This window comes from Dipodomys merriami, unplaced genomic scaffold (assembly GCF_024711535.1).
Source record: "Dipodomys merriami isolate MVZ:Mamm:240054 unplaced genomic scaffold, mDipMer1.0.p SCAF_368, whole genome shotgun sequence".
NCBI classification, from domain to species: domain Eukaryota; kingdom Metazoa; phylum Chordata; class Mammalia; order Rodentia; family Heteromyidae; genus Dipodomys; species Dipodomys merriami.
Genome location: NW_027205248.1, coordinates 82,177 through 105,030, shown reverse-complemented (window position 1 = coordinate 105,030; position 22,854 = coordinate 82,177). Strand labels below are relative to the sequence as shown.

At 65.7% G+C, this 22,854-nt stretch overlaps 2 protein-coding genes across 5 annotated transcripts in view; one reads left to right on the top strand and one right to left on the bottom strand.

Moving 5' to 3' along the window:
• The window catches only part of LOC138804525 (IQ motif and SEC7 domain-containing protein 3-like), a 41,169-nt gene extending 40,170 nt beyond the window's left edge, over positions 1–999 (bottom strand). For all 4 annotated transcript variants that reach the window (XM_069988838.1, XM_069988839.1, XM_069988841.1 and 1 more), the window contains exon 1: positions 506–999. In XM_069988838.1, the coding sequence (XP_069844939.1) occupies positions 506–999 (494 nt within the window). The remainder of the gene's footprint in view (positions 1–505) is intronic.
• Positions 1,000–10,635: 9,636 nt separating this feature from the next.
• On the top strand, positions 10,636–22,848 carry LOC138804534 (WASH complex subunit 1-like). The gene is given in 13 exon segments (XM_069988865.1): positions 10,636–10,683; positions 13,961–14,015; positions 14,421–14,571; positions 19,653–19,764; positions 20,004–20,150; positions 20,234–20,370; positions 20,562–20,697; positions 21,408–21,609; positions 21,687–21,727; positions 21,730–21,862; positions 22,135–22,293; positions 22,498–22,566; positions 22,663–22,848. Coding segments are annotated over 12 exon segments (1,431 nt in total). The 5' UTR covers positions 10,636–10,683; positions 13,961–14,008; the 3' UTR covers positions 22,800–22,848.
• The last annotated feature ends 6 nt before the right edge of the window (positions 22,849–22,854 follow it).

The window sequence follows — 22,854 nt, the reverse complement described above, 5'->3', positions numbered from 1 at the left end:
CCCCTTCCCTGGTCAGCCATGTCTGGTGTCCAGCACCTCAGCCCTGTCCAGCACCCCTTCCCTGGTCAGCCATGTCTGGTGTCCAGCATCCCAGCCCTGTCCAGCACCCCAGCCCTGCTCAGCCCTGTCCAGCACCCCAGCCCTGTCCAGCACCCCAGCCCTGCTCAGCCCTGTCCAGCACCCCTTCCCTGGTCAGCCATGTATGGTGTCCAGCACCCCAGCCCTGTCCAGCACCCCAGCCCTGTCCAGCACCACAGCCCTGTCCAGCACCCCTTCCCTGGTCAGCCCTGTCCAGCACCCCTTCCCTGCTCAGCCCTGTCCAGCACCCCTTCCCTGGTCAGCCATGTCTGGTGTCCAGCACCCCAGCCCTGTCCAGCACCCCAGCCCTGCTCAGCCCTGCTCAGCCCTGTCCAGCACCCCGCCGCCCCTCGACCCCGGGACCCCAGCCCCCTCCGCCGTCTCCCGGCCCCGCGGCCTCCGGGCCCGCCCCCCGCGCCCCACTCACCCGGGTCTCCGGCCCAGGACGCCCTTGCCGAGGGCGGCGGGGGGCTTGTGCGGGAGGAGCGCGCCCGCCGCGGCGCAGCAGCCCGGGGGCCGCTCCTTGTCCTTGTCGGGCGCGGGGGTCGGCGCCGGGGAGGCGGCGCGCGCGCGGGCGGCGGGGCCGGGGCCGGGGCCGGGCTGCGGCTGCGCCGGGCGCTGTCCGTGGTGCTGAGGCGGCGGCGGCGGCGGCGGCGGCTCGGGCGCGGCGGGCGGGCGCGGCGCGGGGCCGGGCGCCGGCGGCGGGGGCCCGGGCGCGGGCGCGGGCGCGGGCTGGGCCGGCGGCCCCCGCTGCCGCTCCCACAGGCTGCGGTTCTCGGCGCTCAGCTCGTCCAGCCGCCGCTCCAGCTCGTCGATGCGCTGGCGCTGCGTGTGGATCAGGCTCTGCTGGTTCTGCACGATGGCCGTGAGCTCCTTCAGGTACAGCACGGCGCGCACCGGGCTCTCCAGCAGGCTCTCCATGCCGCCCGCCCGCCCGCCGCCGCGCCCGGCCCGCGCCCCGCGGCCCCGCCGCGCGCCCGACGCGTCAGCGCCACGGGGACGGCCGGCCGGCGCGGGCCCGGGGGCGGGGCTGCGAGCGGCCACGCCCTCCAGTGGCCACGCCCACCGTTCAGCTCCGCCCCACCAAGAGCTCCGCCCCTCCGGCTCCGCCCACCCTCCTCCAGCTCTGCCCCGCCCACCTCCGGCCCCGCCCACCTCCGGCCACGCCCCCTCCGCCTCCGCGCCCTGCCAGGCTGTTCGCGAGCCTGCGCACGCGCGCGTGTCCTGTGTGAGCACACTGTGCCTGCGCGCGCGCCGAGGTCCGTGTGCGCGCGGGTGTCCGTGTGTGAGCACACGTGGGTGCACACGGACGATCACGTGCGTCTGTGCATGTGTGTGCGCCCGGGTGGATGGTGTGCGCGCGCGTGCGTGTGCAGATGCAGCTGTGTGTGCGTGTGCCTGCGCGTGCGTGCGTGTGCAGATGCAGCTGTGTGTGCGTGTGCCTGCGCGTGCGTGCGTGTGCAGATGCAGCTGTGTGTGCGTGTGCCTGCGCGTGCGTGCGTGTGCAGATGCAGCTGTGTGTGCCTGCGCGTGCGTGTGCGGGGAGCAGGGTCCGCGGAGGGGCCCGGGGTTGGATGACATCAGACTGGCCGGGAACGCTGAGGAACGCCTGCAGCAGGAGCAGCGAGGACCGGAGGAGAAGGGGGAGCCCGGGAGGGGGGAGCCCGGGAGGGGGGAGCCCGGGAGGGGGGAGCCCGGGAGGGGGAGGCTGGGGGGAGCCCCTGAGGGGGGGAGGCTGGGGGGAGCCCCTGAGGGGGGGAGGTCGGGGGGAGCCCCTGAGGGGGGAGGTTGGGGGAAGCCCGGGAGGAAGAGGCTGGGGGGAGCCCCTGAGGGGGGGAGGTTGGGGGGAGCCCCTGAGGGGGGGAGGCTGGGGGGAGCCCGGGACAGGGAGGCTGGGGGGAGCCCCTGAGGTGGAGAGGTTGGGGGGAGCCCCTGAGGGGGGGAGGCTGGGGGGAGCCCCTGAGGGGGGGAGAGGCTGGGGGAAGCCCCTGATGGGGGGAGGCTGGGGGGAGCCCCTGAGGGGGGGAGGCTGGGGAGGGAGGCTGGGCAGGGATGGGGGGATGCTGGGAGGAGAGGGGCTAGGAAGGCTGGGGGGAGGTCGGGAGAAGGAGGGTGGGAAGAAGGGGTGGGAAGGGGAGCTGGGAGGGAGGAAGCTGGGAGGAGGGGGGCTGGGGTGGGAGACTGACAGGGGGGAGGTTGGGGGGGAGGCTAGGGGGGACACCAGGAGGGGGGAGGCTGGTGGGGGAGACTGGGTGAAGGGGGGTTGGGGACACCAGGAGTAGGGGGGCCAGGAAGGGGGAGCTGGGAGGGGGAGGCCGGGAGGAGGCGGGCTTTGTGAAGCTTGGGTGAACCAGGAAATTATTCGTGGGGTGCGGGAACTCCAGGCCTGGGCCCTGTCCCTAAGCTTTCTTTGTCTCAAGCCTGGCACTCTACCATTTGAACCACAGCTCCACATCCAGCTTTTTGCTTGTTAATTGGATGTAAGGGCCTCTCAGATTTGTCTCTCCTGGGCTGGCTTTGAACTTCAGTCCTTAGGTCTCAGTCTCCTGGGTCCCTAGGGGGACAAGCGTGAGTTTTTTGTCTGCAGCCACAGATTACGACTTTCTGTCAATGTGTTACCTTTGCTTGGCACCTAATTTAATAACAGCAGAAACGATATAGAATATGCAGCCCCACACACCCCCACACACAGCCCTGCACTGGGATCTGAACTCAGGGCCTTGCTCTGGCTAAGTAGATGCTCGGCTTCTTGAGCCACAACCTCCAGCCCTTCATACTTCTGTTATTATTATTATTTTTTTGGTCGGTCGTGGGTCTTGAGCTCTGGGCCTGGGCGCTGTCCCTCAGCTTCTCAGTTCAAGGCTAGCGCTCTACCACTTGAGCCACAGCGCCACTTCCAATTTTCTAAGTGATTTGTTGTAGATCAGAGTCTCACAGACTTTCCTGCCCAGGCTGGCTTTGAACCGTGATCCTCAGATCTCAGCCTCCTAAGTAGCTAGGATGACAGGCGTGAGCCACCTGCGCCCTGATCCATTTGCCTTAAAAAACAAAACAAAACAAAAACACTATTATTGATTTCTAATCTTATCATTTCCTTTCTCCTGTCTGTTTTCATTTGCTTCTCTCTTCCTAGCTTCTTAAGGTAGAAGCTTAGATGATTGACTTTTATCCTTTCTTCTTCATATCTATATATCTATATATCTATATATATATACATTTAAATCTCCAAAATTCTCCCCACTCCTGGCAACAAATACACGCATTGTATTTTCCTTTTTATTCAGTGCAAAATATTTTTGCCGTTTTCCTTGTTATTTAAAAGTATATTGTTTGCTTCCAAATCTATTATGGATTTCTCATTTAAACCCTTTGTAGTCTGAGAATATACTCCATTGATTTCGGTCTTCTTTTGAAATTTACTGAGACCTTTATGCACCGCAGTGAACAGTGTGTTTTGTTGAGTGTTCTGTGTTCAGTTGTAGTCGACAGTTCGTTCTAGTTTTCAGAATGTTAACGTTGAATGTTAATGTTAATAAGTGTAATGTTAATGTTTGAGGAAGGCAGAATAATAGCCCTGTCCCCCCCCCCAAAAAACAGCACAAAGTGTAACCCCAGGAATTTGTGAATATCTTACCTTACATTCCAAAAGAGACTTTGCAGATGCCATAAAATGGACTTCAGCCGGGTGCTGGTGGCTCACGCCTGTCATCCCAGCTACTCAGGAGACTGAGATCCAAGGTTCATGGTTCCAAGCCAGGCTGGGCAGGAAAGTCCATGAGACTCTGATCTCCAAGGAATCACTAGAAAACCAGAACTGGGGCTGTGGCTTAAGTGATGGAGCGAAAGCCTTGAACAAAAGAGCTCAGAGACAAGCTCACGCCTGTAATCCCAGCTACTCAGGAGGCTGAGATCTGAGGATCGTGGTTCAAAGCCAGCCCGGGCAGGAAAGGTTGTGAGACTCTTATCTCGAATTAACCACCAGAAAACCAGAATGGGTGCTGTGGCTCAAGTGGTAGAGCGCTAGCCTTGAGCTGTCAGGGACAGTGCCCAGACCTGGGTTCAAGCCTCATGACCTACCAAAAAAATTAAAATAAAAAGAAGGATCTCCAGAAGGGAAGGTTGTTCTAGATTTTCAAGAGTGCCAATGTCATCACAATTCTTTCTTTGGTTGTTTTTTTTTTTTTTTTCTTTTCCCCAGGCCTGGGAGCTGTCCCTGAGCTTCTTTCGCTCAAGGCTAGCACTCTACCACTGGAGCCACAGCGCCACTTCTGGCTTTTTTAAGTTTATTGGAGATAGGAGTCTCCCGGACTTTCCTACCTGGGCTAGCCTCAAATCGTGAACCTCAGATTTCAGTCTTCTGAGTAGCTAGGATTAGAGCTACCGGCACCAGGCTTTTTGTTTGTTTGTTTGGTTTTGAATGATAGTAAATGGCCCAGGCTGGTTGACTTAGAAATCAAGATCCTTCCAAGTGCCAGGATTATAGGCATGTGCCGTGCTACTGAGCCTTTTAGAACGTGATTCCTTAAAGACCAAGTCCAGGCCTGGGGACTTGAACCCAGGGCCTGGGTGCTGTTCCTGAGGTTCTTTTCACTCAAGGCCAGTGCGCTCTACCACTTGAACCACAGCACCACTTCTGGCTTTTTTTTTTTTTGAGTTTATTGTACATAAGTCTCTTAGACTTTCCTGCCCAAGCTAGCTTTGAACCGCAATCCTCAGATCTCAGCCTCCTGAGTAGCTAGGATGACAGGCATGAGCCACCAGCCTCCCAGCCTGAGTGTTAATTCTTGAAAATAACAGTTAGTTGGCTCTAGCTTTACTCCAGCCCTCCCGACAATCAATATTGAATTAAACCAGTGAGATCATTTACATTTCATTTTTGATTAGCATACATTAGTTATACAAGGGGGTGTTTTATTGTGACATTCCCTACACATTCATACAATGCATCCGGATGGAAGGCAGTCTCTTACTTGGCTGTCTCTGTCTCCCGAGTAGCTAGGGTTACAGACTCCTGTCTGCGCCCCTGGGCCCGGTTTCAATTTTGATATTGACTGTGGCCAGACTCAAAATAAGTCAACATGCAGGAAGATCAAACTGACTGTCTTCATGGCCGTCAGCCTTACTGGTATGCGGTACTGCAGGTGGAGATCTGGCTACCATTGGCACATTGCTTTCTGCTGCTGTTTCTTAAGAAATGTAGCCGGACCTGTGCTGATGGCTCATGCCTGTAATCTCAGCTACTCGAGAGGCTGAGATCTGAGCATCACAGTTCAAAGCCAGCCTGGGCAGGAAAGTCTGTGAGACTCTGATCTCTACTAAAATACTAAAAGAAAAAAAAAGCTGGAAGTGGAGCTGTGGTTCAAATGGTAGAGCACCAGCCTTGATGAAAAAAAAGCTCAAGGACAGTGCCCAGGCCCTGAGTTCAAGCCCCAGGACAAGGTAAAGGAAGCAAGGGTGGGGGGGGAGAGTAGGAGAGAGAGGGAGAGAGGCGGGGAGGGGGGGGAAGAGAGGAAAAGGAGCAGTCAGGTGGTTCTGTGATATCTGCATATTTCTGCATATATTTGCATGTGATTGCTGTGGGGGGGGCGGTCATACACTTGGGGGCCAGAGATCTCAGGCAGGAAGGTGGATAAACGTAAGGATGCTGCAAGGGTTATCCCCTTTCGGGATAACCTGCTGTCCCAGCCCGGGGCATCCTGGCCTGGCCTTTCCCAAGGACCCCCCCCCGCCCTGCTGGGACCCCCAGCTCCAGTCCTCCTCCTGTTGTCTATTTGACACACTCCTTTGACAGCCCCCAGCCTCCTCCTCCCCAATTGGCGCTGCTTGGGCTTGGTCCCACCCGGCGGTGCGTGTGCACACACCTCTCCTTCGCCTATTTCATTCTGCTTGAAGAAAGGTTCATGTAAATGTCAATGTCTCTCCCAGCTGCCTTGGGAGCTGGACGCCAATCTAATTATTCATCTCGGGGTTTCTTCTGCCGTGGGGGGACGGGGGGGGGGTATGGGGAGAGGGTTAGGGCAAATGTTGGCCACCTTGGAATCCTGGATTGAAACACACACACACACACACACACACACACACACACACACACACTCACACACACTTTCCTCGGTTGAAATTAATCCTGGAACACAGCCACTGGAGGTGGGGAGTATTAAGGAAATAATCCTGTGAGGAAAATGAGCCCAGAGAGGGGGGGGAATGGAGAAAGGGGGTGGGGGACAAGTCAAGACATCAGAGCAAAGCCATTCAGGAGAAGGAAAGGAAGGAAAAAAATAGAGCCAGGCTGGACAGGAGAGGGCTGGGCTGGGGTCAGCCTCCCTCCTCTGGAGGGGAGGACAAAGCCCTGACCCCTGGGTCACTGCCGTGCAGTCTTGTTCCTCTTGCCAATAATTCAGGGGGGAACCCGGCATTCATTAAACATCCAGGTGGAGCCGTGGCTCAGGTGGTAGAGCACCAGCCTTGAGTTCAAGCCCCAGAACACCTAGAAAACTCACACACAAATGCAGATGATAGATTTATTTCTGGCTCACAAACTCAGGAGCACTGATAATGTGCTGTGGAAAGAAATCACAAACCCCACACACAGAGGAAGGGGAAGAGGCAGTGTGTGAACCTATATGTGTGTGGGGGGGGTACCTTACACATAGGGTTCATTGTGATGGAAGGCTTTGGTTGTTAAATAAGCACCTCGGGGGATCATTTCACATTTCACGCTACTACATTTTTGTAATTTAAATTCTTTTCCCCCAGGCTGGCTGGCAACTTTGGGGGGGGAGTAAGCTTTAGGTCTCAGGCTAGACTCTCCCTCATTTGCATAACCCCACCCCCCGAGGGTCAGCCCTGCCCCTCCAGGCCCCTTCCTCGTCCCTTAGAGGTCCCTGGGGCCTCTGCCCCACGCCAGCCTGGCCCCTGCGGTCAGCCACCCCGTGAGCTGCGGCTAGGGTAATCCTCCCGGAGTATTGCAAGGATTATCTGGCTGCCCAGCTCCCGTGCAAGTGGATCTGCAGGGAAGGGAGGGGCGCAGGGTCTGAAATACACATGGAGGCACCCCTGAGATTTGGGGGGGATGAAGGTGGGATCCTTGCAATGTGTTCTGTGCACGGACACCGGCCGGGGGGGCGTGGTGGACCTGTGACCCCAGAGTATGACCTTGAATCTGAAGGCTGAGACCCAGAAACACTGGGTCCGACCCCTCCCTTCACCAGGACCCCCGACACTAGGCGCTGCTGCTTTCCCAGGGGTCCTTACTCCCTCAGAATAAAAAGTCCTGAAAACTGGGTTTCGTGGTCGTGTTCGTAGAAAGCTGAATGTTCTCACGTTATTAATATGTGCTAAGGCTTTAGTTCGTCATTTTCTTTTCCCTTCTGGTCTGACCACTTCCTGCAGGCCCCAGGTCCTGTGGGGGCTCTGCCTGGCGGGTGCTACCCCTGCGGGGCCCCACCAAGGCCCCCTCCCCAGGCCTCTGGTCCCAGGTGAACCCCAGCGGTTCTGTGGGAGGTCAGTTTTGGCACCGCGGGGGGTTCTTTGCAAGCCTTGATTCTTGGATGAGTTCCCAGGTTCCAGCACACTGCTGGTTCTTTTCTGGAGTGCAGGAGACAGTTTGTTAGGAGGTGCTCTGATGCCGGGTACTGTGGAGCACATCTGTAGTCCTAGGTACAATGAAGGCTGAGGTAGGAGGATCACTGGAGACCAGAAGTTCAAAGCCAGCTTGGGCAACGTAGAGAAGGAGACGCTATTTAAATACACTAAAAATAGCCGGGCACCTGTAATCATAGCTACTCAGGAGGCTGAGATCTGAGGATCCAGGTTCAAAGCCAGCCTGGGCAGGAAAGTCTATGAGAATTTTAGCTCCAATGAACCAGCAAAAAGCGGGAATGGAGTTGTGGCTCACGTGGTAGAGCGCTAATAATAAAAGCTCAGTAAAGGGGCTGGGGAGGTGGCTCAGTGGCAGAGCGTGCGCCTAGCATGCACAAAGCCCTGGGTTCGATTCCTCAGCACCACATACACAGAAAAAGCCGGAAGTGGCGCTGTGGGTCAGGTGGTAGAGTGCCAGCCTTGAGCAAAAGAAGCTCAGGTCCTGAGTTCAAGCCCCAGGACTGACACACACACACACACACACACACACACACACACACACACACACAAATAAAGTAATAAGTGAGTAAATATAGGAATAGAAAGAAGGGGGTAACTAGGAGACCATGAGCAGGGGTGACACTGTTTAAGAAGAAATGCAGCTTTCTTTGACTTAGGTAACGTCACCGCTCCCCACATCACCTTTGCATGGAAATCCAGATGAAAAAAATCAGAAATGGGAAGCTGCCCTGGGCGGTGGGGGGGGCCTGGGCGGGCTGTGGGGGGGGCCTGGGCTGGGCGGTGGGGGGGCCTGGGCTGGGCTGTGGGGGGGCCTGGGCTGGGCTGTGGGGGGGGCCTGGGCTGGGCGGTGAGGGGGGGCGTGGGCGGGCTGTGGGGGGGCGCTGGCGGGAGCTGGAGGGCGCTGGCGGGCGCTGGCGGGCGGTGGGGGGGCGCTGGCGGGCGGTGGGGGGCGCTGGCGGGCGGTGGGGGGGCGCTGGCGGGCGGTGGGGGCGCTGGCGGGCGGTGGGGGGCGCTGGCGGGCGCTGGGGGGGGCCTGGGCTGTGGGGGGCCTGGCCTGGCCCGGGTCGGGCAGTGGCGGGCGCTGGCGGGCGGTGGGGGGGCTGTGGGGGGGGCGCTGGCGGGCGCTGGCGGGCGGTGGGGGGGCGCTGGCAGGCGGTGGGGGGCGCTGGCGGGCGGTGGGGGGGCTGTGGGGGGGGCGCTGGCGGGCGCTGGCGGGCGGTGGGGGGGCGCTGGCGGGCGGTGGGGGGCGGTGGGGGGGCGCTGGCGGGCGGTGGGGGGGGCGCTGGCGGGCGGTGGGGGGGCTGTGGGGGGGGCGCTGGCGGGCGCTGGCGGGCGGTGGGGGGCGCTGGCGGGCGGTGGGGGGCGCTGGCGGGCGGTGGGGGGGCGGTGGGGGGCGCTGGCGGGCGGTGGGGGGGCGGTGGGGGGCGCTGGCGGGCGGTGGGGGGCGCTGGCGGGCGCTGGCGGGCGGTGGGGGGGGCGCTGGCGGGCGGTGGGGGGGGCGCTGGCGGGCGGTGGGGGGGCGGTGGGGGGGGCGCTGGCGGGCGGTGGGGGGGCGCTGGCGGGCGCTGGCGGGCGGTGGGGGGGGCGCTGGCGGGCGGTGGGGGGCGGTGGGGGGCGCTGGCGGGCGCTGGCGGGCGGTGGGGGGCGCTGGCGGGCGGTGGGGGGCGGTGGGGGGCGCTGGCGGGCGCTGGCGGGCGGTGGGGGGCGCTGGCGGGCGGTGGGGGGCGCTGGCGGGCGCTGGCGGGCGGTGGGGGGCGCTGGCGGGCGGTGGGGGGCGCTGGCGGGCGGTGGGGGGCGGTGGCGGGCGGTGGGGGGCGCTGGCGGGCGGTGGGGGGCGCTGGCGGGCGGTGGCGGGCGGTGGCGGGCGGTGGGGGGCGCTGGCGGGCGGTGGGGGGCGCTGGGGGGCGGTGGGGGGCGCTGGCGGGCGCTGGCGGGCGGTGGCGGGCGGTGGCGGGCGGTGGGGGGCGCTGGCGGGCGGTGGGGGGCGCTGGCGGGCGGTGGGGGGCGCTGGCGGGCGCTGGCGGGCGGTGGCGGGCGGTGGCGGGCGGTGGGGGGCGCTGGCGGGCGGTGGGGGGCGCTGGCGGGCGCTGGCGGGCGCTGGGGGGCGGTGGGGGCGCTGGCGGGCGCTGGCGGGCGGTGGGGGGGGCGCTGGCGGGCGGTGGGGGGGCGCTGGCGGGCGGTGGGGGCGCTGGCGGGCGGTGGGGGGCGCTGGCGGGCGCTGGCGGGCGGTGGGGGGCGCTGGCGGGCGGTGGGGGGCGCTGGCGGGCGGTGGGGGGCGCTGGCGGGCGGTGGCGGGCGGTGGCGGGCGGTGGGGGGCGCTGGCGGGCGGTGGGGGGCGCTGGCGGGCGCTGGCGGGCGCTGGCGGGCGCTGGGGGGCGGTGGGGGCGCTGGCGGGCGCTGGCGGGCGGTGGGGGGGGCGCTGGCGGGCGGTGGGGGGGGCGCTGGCGGGCGGTGGGGGGGCGCTGGCGGGCGGTGGGGGCGCTGGCGGGCGGTGGGGGGCGCTGGCGGGCGCTGGCGGGCGGTGGGGGGGGGTGCTGGCGGCCGGGCCGGGCCGGGCCCAGGTCTCCATCCCCGGTGGGGAAACCTTAGCGGAGAAAGATGTGAAAAGCCTCTTGTTCTTTGGTGCCAGGCGGGCCTCGAACCCGTGCCTGAGCTGTGGCTTGAGCCCCTCCGGCTACGTCACAGGCACGCGGCGTCCAGCACACTTTCCCGCCGCGGCTGGCTTCGAACCCCGATGCCGCGTGGGAACCCGGGCAGCAGGTGGACTTCAACCCCGGGGCCGCCCAAGAAGGTCCCGGACGCCGCGCCGCGCAGGCCGGCGGCGCTAGGACCGCGGGGCGCCGAGGGCGGGGAGAGCGCAAGAGCGGGGGCGTGGCCGGGGCGTCCGGGGGCGTGGCGCGCGTGCGTGCGTCGGTAGGGGCGGGGCGATCGTACGTGAGGGGCGTGGCTAAGGGCGTCCGGGGGCGGGGCGAGCGGGCGGAGACGCCGGCGAGGCGGCGCGCGCAGGTGAGGGCCGGGCGGCGGCGGGAGAGGGCTGAGGGGGGCCCGCGGAAGCGGGGTGCGCCGGGCGGAGGCCCACGGAGCCCCCGGACCCGGGGAGGCCGCGGGGGCCGGGCGGGCCGGCTGCAGGCCCCGCTTCCTGTGAGGCCCGGGCCTCGGGCCTCTCGGGGACTCCGGGCCTCACCCGGCCCCGGCCTAGACCCAGCCCAGGCCCAGCCCGACCCAGGCCCAGACCCACCAAGGCCCAGCCCGACCCAGGCCCAGCCCCAGTCCAGTCCCAGCCCAGGCCCAGCCCCAGCCCAGGCCCAGTCCCGTCCCAGGCCCCAGCCCCAGCCCAAGCCCTGACCCAGTCCAGGCCCAGCCCCAGCCCAGGCCCAGCCCGACCCAGGCCCAGGCCCAGGCCCAGCCCAGGCCCAGCCCGACCCAGGCCCAGCCCCAGCCCAGGCCCAGGCCCAGCCCCAGTCCAGTCCCAGCCCAGGCCCAGCCCCAGTCCAGCCCCAGCCCAGGCCCAGTCCCGTCCCAGGCCCCAGCCCTAGCCCAAGCCCTGACCCAGTCCAGGCTCAGGCCCAGCCCAGGCCCAGCCCCAGCCCAGGCCCAGCCCGACCCAGGCCCAGCCCAGACCCAGGCCCAGGCCCACCAAGGCCCAGCCCGACCCAGGCCCAGGCCCAGCCCCAGTCCAGTCCCAGCCCAGGCCCAGCCCCAGTCCAGCCCAGGCCCAGTCCCGTCCCAGGCCCCAGCCCAAGCCCTGACCCAGTCCAGGCTCAGGCCCAGCCCAGGCCCAGCCCCAGGTCCCGACCCAGACCCAGACCCAGCCCCAGGCCAGGCCCAGCCCAGGCCAAGGGGAGCAAACTGGGGCTGGAAGCCCTGCCCAAGGGCAAAGCCCTGCACAGACTTGGAAATCACTTATTTATTAGTTATTTACTTGTTTAGTTGTTTATTCTCTTTATTGTGTTTAATTTGCATGCACTTCTTCCTGGATGGTGTCACCTCGTTCCCCCCCCCACCATGATTCAGTTTAGTTTTGTTTTTTGTCAGTCCTGGGTCTTGAACTCCAGGCCTGGGCGCCATCCCTCAGCTCTTCAGCTCAAGGCAGGCGCTCTACCACTTGAGTCGCAGCGCCACTCCCGGTTTTCTGGTGGTCCCTTGGGGATCAGAGTCTCAGGGCCTTTCCTGCCCGGGCTGCTTTGAGCCTCGAGTCTCACATCTCAGCCTCCTGAGTAGCTGGGGTGACAGGCGCCAGCCACCAGCGCTGGCTGCATGGTTTAGTGTTGGTTGCCTTTTGTCTGTTTTGCTGTGCGCCTGGAATTCGAACTCAGGGCCTTGGATGCTGTCCCTGCCTGAACTTTTTCACACTCAGGGCTGGTGCTCTTACCACCTGAGCCACAGCTCTGCTTCTGCCTTCTTTGTTTTCCTCTGGTTTGTTGGAGAGAACAGAGTCGCACAGATTTTTCCTCCCCGTCCCCCGCCTCCCGCCCCCTTGTTGGCTTTGAGCTGCCTTCCCCAGGTCTCAGTCTCTTGAGTGAGTGGCTGAGCCAGGTGCCAGCCACACACACTGATTGAAGACACAGGTGGGAGGGGCGGTGTGTCTGCACGTGTGTCGGGTGCGCTTGCGCGCTACGCTCTCAGTGCTCAGTCTCCACGCCAAGCTGGGGGCCGCCCCGATCTCAGCGTTTCCCTCCTTGGCCGTGGTACCCAGCCGTGTTCACCATGCTGGCTTCTCTTCCAGGGTCCTTCATCCTGCTCAGACGCACACTGGGCTCCATCCCCTACTTACCCCTTCCCCTGCCTGCCGCCTGCCCCCGGCCCCGGCCCAGGGGGGTGTCTGACTCCTTAGTGTAGGCTGGAGTCTTTTCCTTTTTTGGTACTGGGGATCGAACCCAGGACACTGCACTTGCTCTGCAGGCGCTTTGCCACTGAACTAGTTTCCAGCCCCACAGGAGTGTCTTGTTTAGCGCTGCTGTGATCGCACCCAGCCCCTAGCAGCCGCAGGGGCTGGAATGACTCACCCCTCACCTGCTGGGTCTTGGCTGTTTTTTTGTGGGTGTTTGCCCCGACCTCCCCTCAAACATGCGGGTGGGGTGAGGTGCAATTCCACACATGCTCTGGATCCTAAAGGAAGTCGGGATGGCCTCAGGGAGGGAAGGAAAGTTCCAGAAGGGCATGCGGTCAGATTGGGGCCAGGCCTGGGATGACCCAATCAGAGGGAAGTGGTGGTGAGGCGGGACTCTTGGTTTTGAGTGGCAGGTTTGGGTGTGGAAGCTGAGTAACCCGGGTCTCGAGTACTGGTGGGAGACTTCACTCAGCAGCTTGGTGGTCAGTTAGCACGGGCCAGGACAGAGCCTTCTGGGCAAGGGAGAGCTCTGGTCCACCATTTATATTATAGGCCCAGTAGCTTCTCAGACTGGAGTCAGTTCTGGGCTATGGAAGGGGACGAGGTACCAGGCAGGCTCAGAGAAGGCAAGCCAGTTGCCCAAGGTCACACAGCACTTGAAGACCAAATGCAGCCACCTGGCCTTCGCCCGCTGTGCTTAACCAGCACTCACGCACCCCTCCAATCACCGCCGAGGGCCCTTGTGCTGCGCCTAAGAGCAGGTTCGGGGCGCGGTGCCAGGCCTGATTAATGTCTTCCTTGCCATCTTCCAGTCGGGGGTCTGATTAGGCTATTTATAGGGGCCTGGCATCTTAATATTCCGCCCGGCGCCGTCTTGCCAATCAAATCAGTGCCGTGTGCGGTGTGCGAGCGGCTTGGTGGCACAGGGGAGCGGAGCTCATTAACCCGGTATAAATAGACTCTGCCTGCTCCTCGCCACCCAGAGCCGCCTGCCTTCCTGCCCCCCCCCCGCACCCCTCCCCTGCACCCCTCCACCCCCGGCCTCTGCTCCCGTGGCCCTGGTCCTCACAGCAGCAGCCCGTGGCCCCGGTGCCCATCTGGGGACCGCTCTTGATGTGAATTTGGGTGACCCCCGGCCCCGCCCGGCCCTCCCCTGCTGGCCCCTGCCCAGAGCCAGGGTTTCTTTCTTATCCAAGGTGGGGGTTGGGATAGCACGTGGAGCTGCCCCGAGCTCACACCCCGGCTCACACCCCGGCTCACACCCCGCTGCCCCTGCACCTGTGTCCCACCTTTTTTGTTGCTGTTGTTCTTGTCTGTCCTGGGGCTTGAAATCAGGGCCTGGGCGCTGCTCAAGCCTCGCACTCTACCGCTTGAGCCCAGCGCCACTTTTGGCTGTTGAGTCATAAATTGGAGATAAGAGTCTCACAGGGGCTTTTCTGCTTTCCTGCCCAGGCTGCCTTTGAACCGTGATCTTCAGGTCTCAGCCTCCTGCGTGCGTGGATGACAGGTATGAATGAGCCACCGGTGCCCAGCCCGCCCTTCTGGTTTATTTTGCCAGTCCTGGGGCTTGAACTCAGGGCCTGGGCGCTGTCCCTGAGTTTCTTTTACTCAAGGCTGGCGCTCTACCCCTTGAGCCACAGCGCCACTTCCGGCTTTCTGGTGGTTTATTGGAGATCAGAGTCTCTTGGATTTTCTGCCCGGGCTGGCTTCGAACCGCGATCCTCAGATCTCAGCCTCCTGCCACGTCCCACTTTTTGGAATCCCTCCGTCTCCTCTTCCCCACCCCTCTCCGGCCTCCCCTCCACAAGCCTCTGCAGGGTCCTGGCTTCTGGGTGCCCCGCCACCCAGGGGTGCCCCCCGGGTCTCGGCCGTGCCGCCGTGTCTGGGGTGACGCCGAGCTCTCTCCTCGCAGGCACCATGACGCCGGCGCACACGCAGCCGTCGGCGGGGCAGACCTACGCCGTGCCCCTGCTGCAGCCCGACCTGCGGCGGGAGGAGGCGGTCCAGCAGGCGGCCGACGCCCTGCAGTACCTGCAGACGGTCTCCGCAGACATCTTCAACAGGTGGGGCCCGCGCCCCCGCCCCGCACCCCGCGCCCCCACCCCGGCTCGGGCCGGCCGGTCCTGGGAGACCCCGGAGCTCCCCGGCTCCTCCACCCCGCGCTCCGGGGCACGGAGCCAGCGGTGGCTGTCGGTGTGGTGGTGTGCGGTGTGGGGGTGTGCGGTGTGGTGGTGTGCGGTGTGGGGGTGTGCGGTGTGGTGCTGTGCGGTGTGGGGGTGTGCGGTGTGGTGCTGTGCTGTGCGGTGCTGTGCGGTGTGGTGCTGTGCTGTGTGGTGTGGTGCTGTGCGGTGCTGTGCGGTGTGGTGCTGTGCGGTGCTGTGCTGTGCGGTGTGGCGGTGTGCGGTGTGGTGCTGTGCGGTGTGGTGGTGTGCGGTGCGGTGCTGTGCGGTGTGGCGCTGTGCGGTGTGGCGCTGTGCGGTGTGGTGCTGTGCGCCGTGCCTGGGCCGCGGCGGTGGAGACGCACCGACCGGCTGTGCCGCCCGCCCCACGGCGCAGGCGCAGAACGCGGTGGAGCCCAGCGCCTCTGTCCAAGCCTCTGCAGGGCCACAGCGCGGGCGGGGCGGGGGGGTCGCCTGGGGCAGACAGCGCCTCCCCTCTCCAGCCCTGAGCCATCGCCCCTCAGAACCTCTCTAGGCTTCCGTGTGCTGGTGGTGGTGACGGTGGTGGTGGTGATGGTGGTGTCGCTGGTGATGGTGGTGGTGGTGGTGACGGTGGTGGTGGTGGTGGTGGTGGTGGTGGTGGTGGAGGTGACGGTGGTGGTGGTGGTGGTGGTGGTGGTGGTGGAGGTGACGGTGGTGGTGGTGGTGGTGACGGTGGTGGTGGTGGTGGTGGTGGTGGTGGAGGTGGTGGTGGTGGTGGTGGTGGTGGTGGTGGTGGTGGAGGTGACGGTGGTGGTGGTGGTGGTGACGGTGGTGGTGGTGGTGGTGACGGTGGTGGTGGTGGTGGAGGTGACGGTGGTGGTGGTGGTGGTGGTGGTGGTGGTGGTGGTGGAGGTGACGGTGGTGGTGGTGGTGGTGACGGTGGTGGTGGTGGTGGTGACGGTGGTGGTGGTGGTGGTGGAGGTGATGGTGACGGTGGTGGTGGTGGTGGTGACGGTGGTGGTGGTGGTGGTGACGGTGGTGGTGGTGGTGGAGGTGGTGGTGACGGTGGTGGTGGTGGTGGTGACGGTGGTGGTGGTGGTGGTGGTGGTGGTGGTGGTGGTGGTGGTGGTGGAGGTGACGGTGGTGGTGGTGGTGGTGACGGTGGTGGTGGTGGTGGTGACGGTGGTGGTGGTGGTGGTGGAGGTGATGGTGACGGTGGTGGTGGTGGTGGTGACGGTGGTGGTGGTGGTGGTGGTGGTGGTGACGGTGGTGGTGGTGGTGGTGACGGTGGTGGTGGTGGTGGTGGTGGTGGTGGTGGTGGTGGTGGAGGTGACGGTGGTGGTGGTGGTGGTGGTGATGTTGGTGATGGTGATGGTGGTGGTGGTGGTGGTGGTGGTGGTGGTGGTGGTGGTGGAGGTGATGGTGATGGTGGCGGTGGTGGTGGTGGTGGTGGTGGTGGAGGTGACGGTGGTGGTGGTGGTGGTGGTGGTGGTGGTGGTGGTGGTGGTGGTGGTGGTGGTGGTGGTGGTGGAGGTGATGGTGATGGTGATGGTGGTGGTGATGTTGGTGATGGTGGTAGTCCTTGCAGGGATGCAGGCATGAGCTGGGGGCCCGGGGCTCCTTGCTGCCTACGGTGTCCACCCTTGGCTGCGCTCAGCCGTCTTGGGAGCTGTCAGTGGGCGTTGGTGCGCCGCATGACTGTGCCCCAGAGACCCCCAGAGACCGTGCCCCAGAGACGGTGCCCCAGAGACCGGCACGGGAGAGGATACCGCCCCCGCCCCTGGCTGTCAAGCACGCTGAGCTGGCCCTCAAAAGCCCTGGGCAGTAGTGGCTCATGCTGGGAATCCCAGCTACTCAGGAGGCTGAGATCTGAGGATCGCGGTTCAAAACCAGCCTGGGCAGGAAAGTCCGTGAGACTCTGATCTCTGATCTCCATTGAACCACCGGAAAACCAGAAGTGGAGCTGCTCTAAGTGGTAGAGCGCTAGCCTTGAGCTGAAGAGCTGAGGGACGTGTTCCTCAGGAGCCCACGCGTGCCCGGCGAAGGGGAGGTTGCGCTGAGGCCGGGGGACGAGGGCACGCCCTTCCCCTTGGAGGGGTGGGTGGGTGCGTGGCTGGGCCCCTCCCCTTGGAGGGGTGGGTGGGTGCGTGGCTGGGCCCCTCCCCGTGGAGGGGTGGGTGGGTGCGTGGCTGGGCCCCTCCCCGTGGAGGGGTGGGTGGGTGCGTGGCTGGGCCCCTCCCCGTGGAGGGGTGGGTGGGTGCGTGGCTGGGCCCCTCCCCGTGGAGGGGTGGGTGGGTGCGTGGCTGGGCCCCCCCAGCCCGGCCCCACTCAGCCTGGCCTCACTGTGTGACCATGCTGGGCGTGGCGCAGACTGCGTGGGCTTCAGACCAGAGGGCGCGCGTCGGGGGCGCTGCCCACACCGCCCGGCACTGGCCGCGTGGTCAGGCCCGCGTGGCTTCCAGCCCAGGCCGCTGCACTCCTGGACTTTGGCCTCTGGAAGCGAGGCTCACGGGGGGGGGGGGGGGGGGCCGTGGCACCCTCCAGCTCCACTCCTGCGCGCTGGTGCCCATTGGAGATCGGCTTTCCTGCCCCAGCTGGCTTCGAACCGCCACCCTCAGATCCCAGCCGCCCTGAGCAGCTGGGACCTTTCACATCTGATCAGCTTTGGGGGATGTGACCCCGGCTTGAAGCCCCCTCCCCGCCTGGCCCCGGGGTGCACCTTGAGCGTGAGGGGCAGCACCAGGGAGCTGGCGGCCTGAAGGAAGGGCAAGGACCGCTCAGCCCCCCCTCCCCGCCTCACCCCAAAATACCCACCCGAGATGCCACCCGCCTCACGAGATGCCACCGCCTCACGGGGCGGAGGTGTGGCGGATGGGTTGGAGAGGTGAGGCCGTGGCCGCCAGCCCTGCCCAGCCCCTCCTCCCCCTCCCTGCCCTTTCCCCACCTCCACCCCCTTCTTGCTGATTGGCCCGCTGGCCCCAGGTTCCCGCCACCTGCATAATTAGCAGATCATTCTTCATTGTTCCCTGGGGTGCTGGGCCCAGCCCCCCCTTCCCGGTTCGCTGCTGCTGTGCCGGGCCAGCGAGGCCCTGCCTGATCCCCCCTCCACCCCCCTCTGCCCCCTCCCCGTGGAGCAGCGCCTGGCCCAGCATGGCTGAGGGCCCTTCCCAAGTCACTGCCAGGCTGGCTGGCCTGCACCCTGCACCCCTGCCCCTCCCCTGAACCCCTGCCCCTCCCCTGAACCCCTGCCCCTCCCCTGCACCTCTGCCCTCCACCCCTCCCCCTCCCCCCTGCCAGTCCCCTGCACCCTGCCTCTCCCCTGCCCCCCTGCCCCTCCCCTGCATCCTTGCCCCCTGCCCCTCCCCTGCACCCCTGCCCCTCCCCTGCCCCTTTGCTGCTCCCCTGCCCCTCCCTGCACTGCCCCTCCCTCCCCTGCACCCCTTCCCTGCCCCTCCCCTTGCCCCTCCGTGCCTTGCCCTCCGCCTACTCCCTGCCTGGTCCCCGACAGCCCACATCTGGCTGGATTCTGGCCCCGAAACTGTGCTGCAGCTAACTAGAAACTTGTATGTAGTACAAGGTGTGACGGCTTGCGAGGCCTCGGATGAGGCTGGGTGGCACGGGGCAGCTGCCCTGGCTCCAGCCCCGCGGCCCGGCCCGGCCCGGCCCGCAGCGCCCGTCGGCTCCCTCGTCTCCTTCTCTTGGGCCAGTGCCAGGGCTGGAGGGGGAGGGGCCGGCCGGCGCTGCGCCCCTACGCACCCCTGAGCTCCCCTGCCGGAGCGCACAGCCCCAGCCCGGCCTCCTTTCCCGGGCTGCTGCCTGCGCACGTGCACACTCACGTGTGCACACGCACACACACCGTTTAATGACACGTTCCAGGAGCTTGCCAGCGCTCGAGGTGGATCTTCCGCTATCAACTTTGGCAACTTTGCCTCTTCCCCTCTCCCTCTCCCCCCTCCCCTTCCCCCCTCCCCTCCCCCTCTCCCCTTCTCCCCTCCCCTCTTCCTCTTGGCAGAGCAGGGACTGCGGACACTGCTGTCTCTGGTCCGTCCCCCATTTCCCCCGGGGACAGGACGGTGCAAGTCAGTGGCCGCGCTTGCCCCAGGAGAAGGCCGCCGTGGGCCGTGTCGGCGTCCTGGAGGGCTCTGGGGAGGGCGGGGCCTCGGCCGTCTGTGGAGGAGGCGCCTTGGAACCCGGCTCCGCCCCGCGCCTTCCGCTGCCCCCTCTCAGGGCTGCGGGGCGCACCCGTGAGGGCGCGGAGGGCTTTTGGGGAGCCAAGACCTGGGGCTGGCAGCGGTGTTTGGGTCTGAACCCTGTCATTGTGTAGAGATGGCTCTTGTTCCCAGGCCTGACCCTGCAGGGAGGGGAACTCGGCCTGTGCTTCCCTGTGCTCCACCTGAGAATGTGCGGCCCAGGTCCGGCCCAGGGAGAAAGGCCGGGCGTGGCAGAGCCGTGTCTGTGGAGGCAGAGGGGGAGGACCGCAGCGGGAGGCCGGCCCAGCCAACCTCAGGGAGACCCTCTCTCTGACACCAGGCTGCGTGTGCTGCGCGTCGTAGTCCTAGTGGCTTGTGGCCAGCCTGGGGGCAAAAATGCCAGAGCCTCTCTGGAAAATGAACTGGAGCGACCAGGGCTGGAGCTGTGGCTTGGGCGGTGAAGCCCCTGCTTAGCAAGGGCCAGGCTCAGGCCCAAACCCCAGAGGGGCCACGAGTGTGGGCAGGGCTGTGCCCGAGGGTGGGTGCGGAGGGCTGGCACGGGACAGCGGAGATAAGCCAGGTGCCCAGGCCAGGCCACAGCCCACGCAGAGAGCAAAGGCAGCGAAGGCCGGGCAGCCGGCGCCCAGCCACACCAGCTCTGGGTTTCCTCGGGGAGCCACTGGCTGCTGTGGGAGCAGCCCGGCCACGCCCCCGGCCATGCCCCCGGCCTCCCATCCCCAGGCCGGACGCCACTGTGGCTGCTCCCAGGTCTGCATAGAGAGGTAGTGTCCCAGCCCGAGTCTCTCCCCGCAGGATCTCGCAGCGGGTGGAGCTGAGCCGGAGGCAGCTGCAGGCCATCGGGGCGCGCGTCTCCCTGGCCCAGGCCAAGATCGAGAAGATCAAGGGCAGCAAGAAGGCCATCAAGGTAGCCACCTGCGCCCGCTGCCCAGCCCGCCCTCCCGCTGCCCAGCCCACCCTCCCACCTGCGCCCGCTGCCCAGCCCGCCCTCCCGCCTGCGCCCGCTGCCCAGCCCTCCCTCCCGCTGCCCCGCTGCCCCGCCCGCCCTCCTGCTGCCCAGCCCGCCCTCCCACCTTGCCCGGAGCTCCTCCCTCTGCCCACATGCTAGCCCGGGGCACCCGGGCGCCCTGACCGGCCGGCCCACAGGTGTTCTCCAGTGCCAAGTACCCAGCTCCGGAGCGCCTGCAGGACTACGGCTCCATCTTCACGGGCGCGCAGGACCCGGGCCTGGAGCGGCGTCTGCGCCACAGGATCCAGAGCAAACACCGGCCCCTGGACGAGCGCGCTGTGCAGGTGTGTGCCCATGAGGGGGCAGGGGGGACAGCGGGGGGGGGGGGCGCCGAGCTGAAGCCCACAGCACATTGGTCATCCCCCAGGAGAAGCTGAAGTACTTCCCAGTGTGTGTGAGCGCCCGGCCCGAGCCCGAGGAGGAGGCGGAGGAGGGGCTCGGGGGTCTGCCCAGCAACATCCGCTCCGTCAGCTCCCTGCTGCTCTTCAACACCACTGAGAACCTGTACGCCCTGAGGGGGGTAGGGGGCAGGGGGGAGGGGAGAGGGGGTGGGCAGGCCAAGGGGGTGGGCAGGCCGCCCGGCTTTGTGGGCTTCACACTAGTCCAGGAGCTCTAAGCTGACCGGCTTGATTTGGAGCCTGCAGAAAATGCTCGTATGTAGTGGGCTGGGGAGCTCACCGCCCCGCCCCCCGCAGGTACAAGAAGTATGTCTTCCTGGACCCACTGGCCGGCGCAGTGACCAAAACCCACGTGATGCTGGGGGCAGAGACAGAAGAGAAGCTGTTTGCAGCCCCCCTGTCCATCAGCAAGAGGGAGCAGCTGGAGCAGCAGGTGGGGCGGGCCAGGATGCAGCTGGGCGGGGCGGCTGGGCACCTGCCAGGGAGGCGCCGCTGAACCCCATCCACCCGTCATCATCCACCCATCATCCATCCACCCATCCATCATCCACCCGTCATCATCCACCAATCATCCATCCACCCGTCATCATCCACCAATCATCCATCCACCCATCCATCATCCACCAATCATCCATCTACCCATCCATCATCCACCCGTCATCATCCACCAATCATCCATCCACCCGTCATCATCCACCAATCATCCACCCATCATCCATCATCCACCCATCATCCATCCACCCATCCATCATCCACCCGTCATCATTCACCAATCATCCATCCATCCATCCATCCATCCATCCATCCATCATCCACCAGTCATCATCCACCCGTCATCATCCACCCGTCATCCATCCACCCATCCATCATCCACCAATCATCCATCCACCCATCCATCCATCATCCATCCACCCTTCATCAATCATCCATCCATTATCCGTCCATCATCTATCCATCATCCATCCACCCATCCATCCATTAACCATCCACCACCCATCCATCATCCACCCGTCATCCATCCACCCGTCATCCACCCACCCATCCATCGTCCACCCCCCCATCGTCCATCCAGCCCGGCTGGCTGGGCCCCTGCAGCCCGGCAGTGCCCACACCACCCTCTCAGGGCCCACATGCCACCCACAGGTCCCGGAGAGCTACTTCTACGTGCCAGACCTGGGCCAGGTGCCGGAGATGGACGTGCCGTCCTACCTGCCGGACCTGCCGGGCGTGGCCGATGACCTGGTCTACAGCGCCGACCTGGGCCCTGGCATCGCGCCCTCCGCCCCCGGGGCCATGCCCGAGCTGCCCGCCTTCCACACCGAGGTGGCCGGGCCCTCCAAGCCCGGTGAGCGGAGGGGCTGGCTGTGGGAGGGCCAGGGCCGGGCGCCGCTGCCTTCTGAGCACACACTCATTCCCATCCAGACTCGGAGGATGGGGTGCTGACGGCGCCCCCGCCCCCCCCCGCCCCCCCCCGCCGCCGCCCCCTGCTCCCGCCGTGCTGGCCGGAGCTCCCCCGCCGCCCCCGTCCCTCCAGACCAGCGCCCCCGCCGGCCCGGGGCCCAGGGAGGACGATGCGGGCAGCGGCGTGCCCCCCCCAGGTAAGAGCCCTCGGGGAAGGGGTCCCCCTCAAATGGGAGCCCTCGTGCAGAGCAGGTCCTGCTCCCCTTCCCCCTCCCTCTGTGCTCGGAACCAGTGGTGTGGGGCTGCCTTGCCCCGCCAGCCTGAGCCGGGGGGCTCTGCACCCCGGAGCACGTCAGTGGCCTGACTTGCGTTGCGACCCTGCCGGCCACGCGAGCCCGCGACCGCAGCAGCGACCGGGGCGGGACCCCGTGGGGCGCAGCCCCCTGCCACAGCCCCCTGCCCCCCACAGCCCCCATCCAGGGCGCCCCCAAGGAAGTGCTGGACCCCTCCAGCGGCCGGGCCACCCTGCTGGAGTCCATCCGCCAGGCCGGGGGCATCGGCAAGGCCGGGCTGCGCAGCGTGAAGGAGCGCCGGCTGGAGAAGAAGAAGCAGAAGGAGCAGGAGCAAGGTGAGCCCGCACCCCGCTCCCCGGAGCCCCACTCCCGCTCCTGCCTGGGCCGGGCTCGTGTGCCCTCAGGGCCGGGCAGCGCGTGGCCCCCACAGGCCCGCCGCGGCCACGCGCCCTGCGCCCCGGCCTGCCGAGCCTTTGCGGGCTGAGGACTCGGCGTCCACCCCGAGCGCCGTCTTCAGGCCCCGGCGCCCTGCCTTGCAGTGAGAGCCACGGGCCAGGGCGGGGACCTCATGTCCGACCTCTTCAACAAGCTGCTGCTGCGGCGCAAAGGTAAGAGGGCGCGGCCCGCCTTCCCCGCCAGCCGCCAGGTGGGGGTGTGGGGGGGCTGCCAGCGCAGACCCCCACCCCTCGATTGCTCCCCCCCAGGAATCTCTGGGAAAGGCCCCGGCGCGGGGGCCAGCGAGGGGCCTGGCGGGGCCTTCGCCCGGATGTCAGACTCCATCCCGCCCCTGCCGCCGCCGCAGCAGCCCGCGGGGGAGGACGAGGACGACTGGGAGGCGTAGGCGGGCGCCTTGCGAGCAGCACCCCCCCCCCAAATAAACCTCATGGGACAGTGGC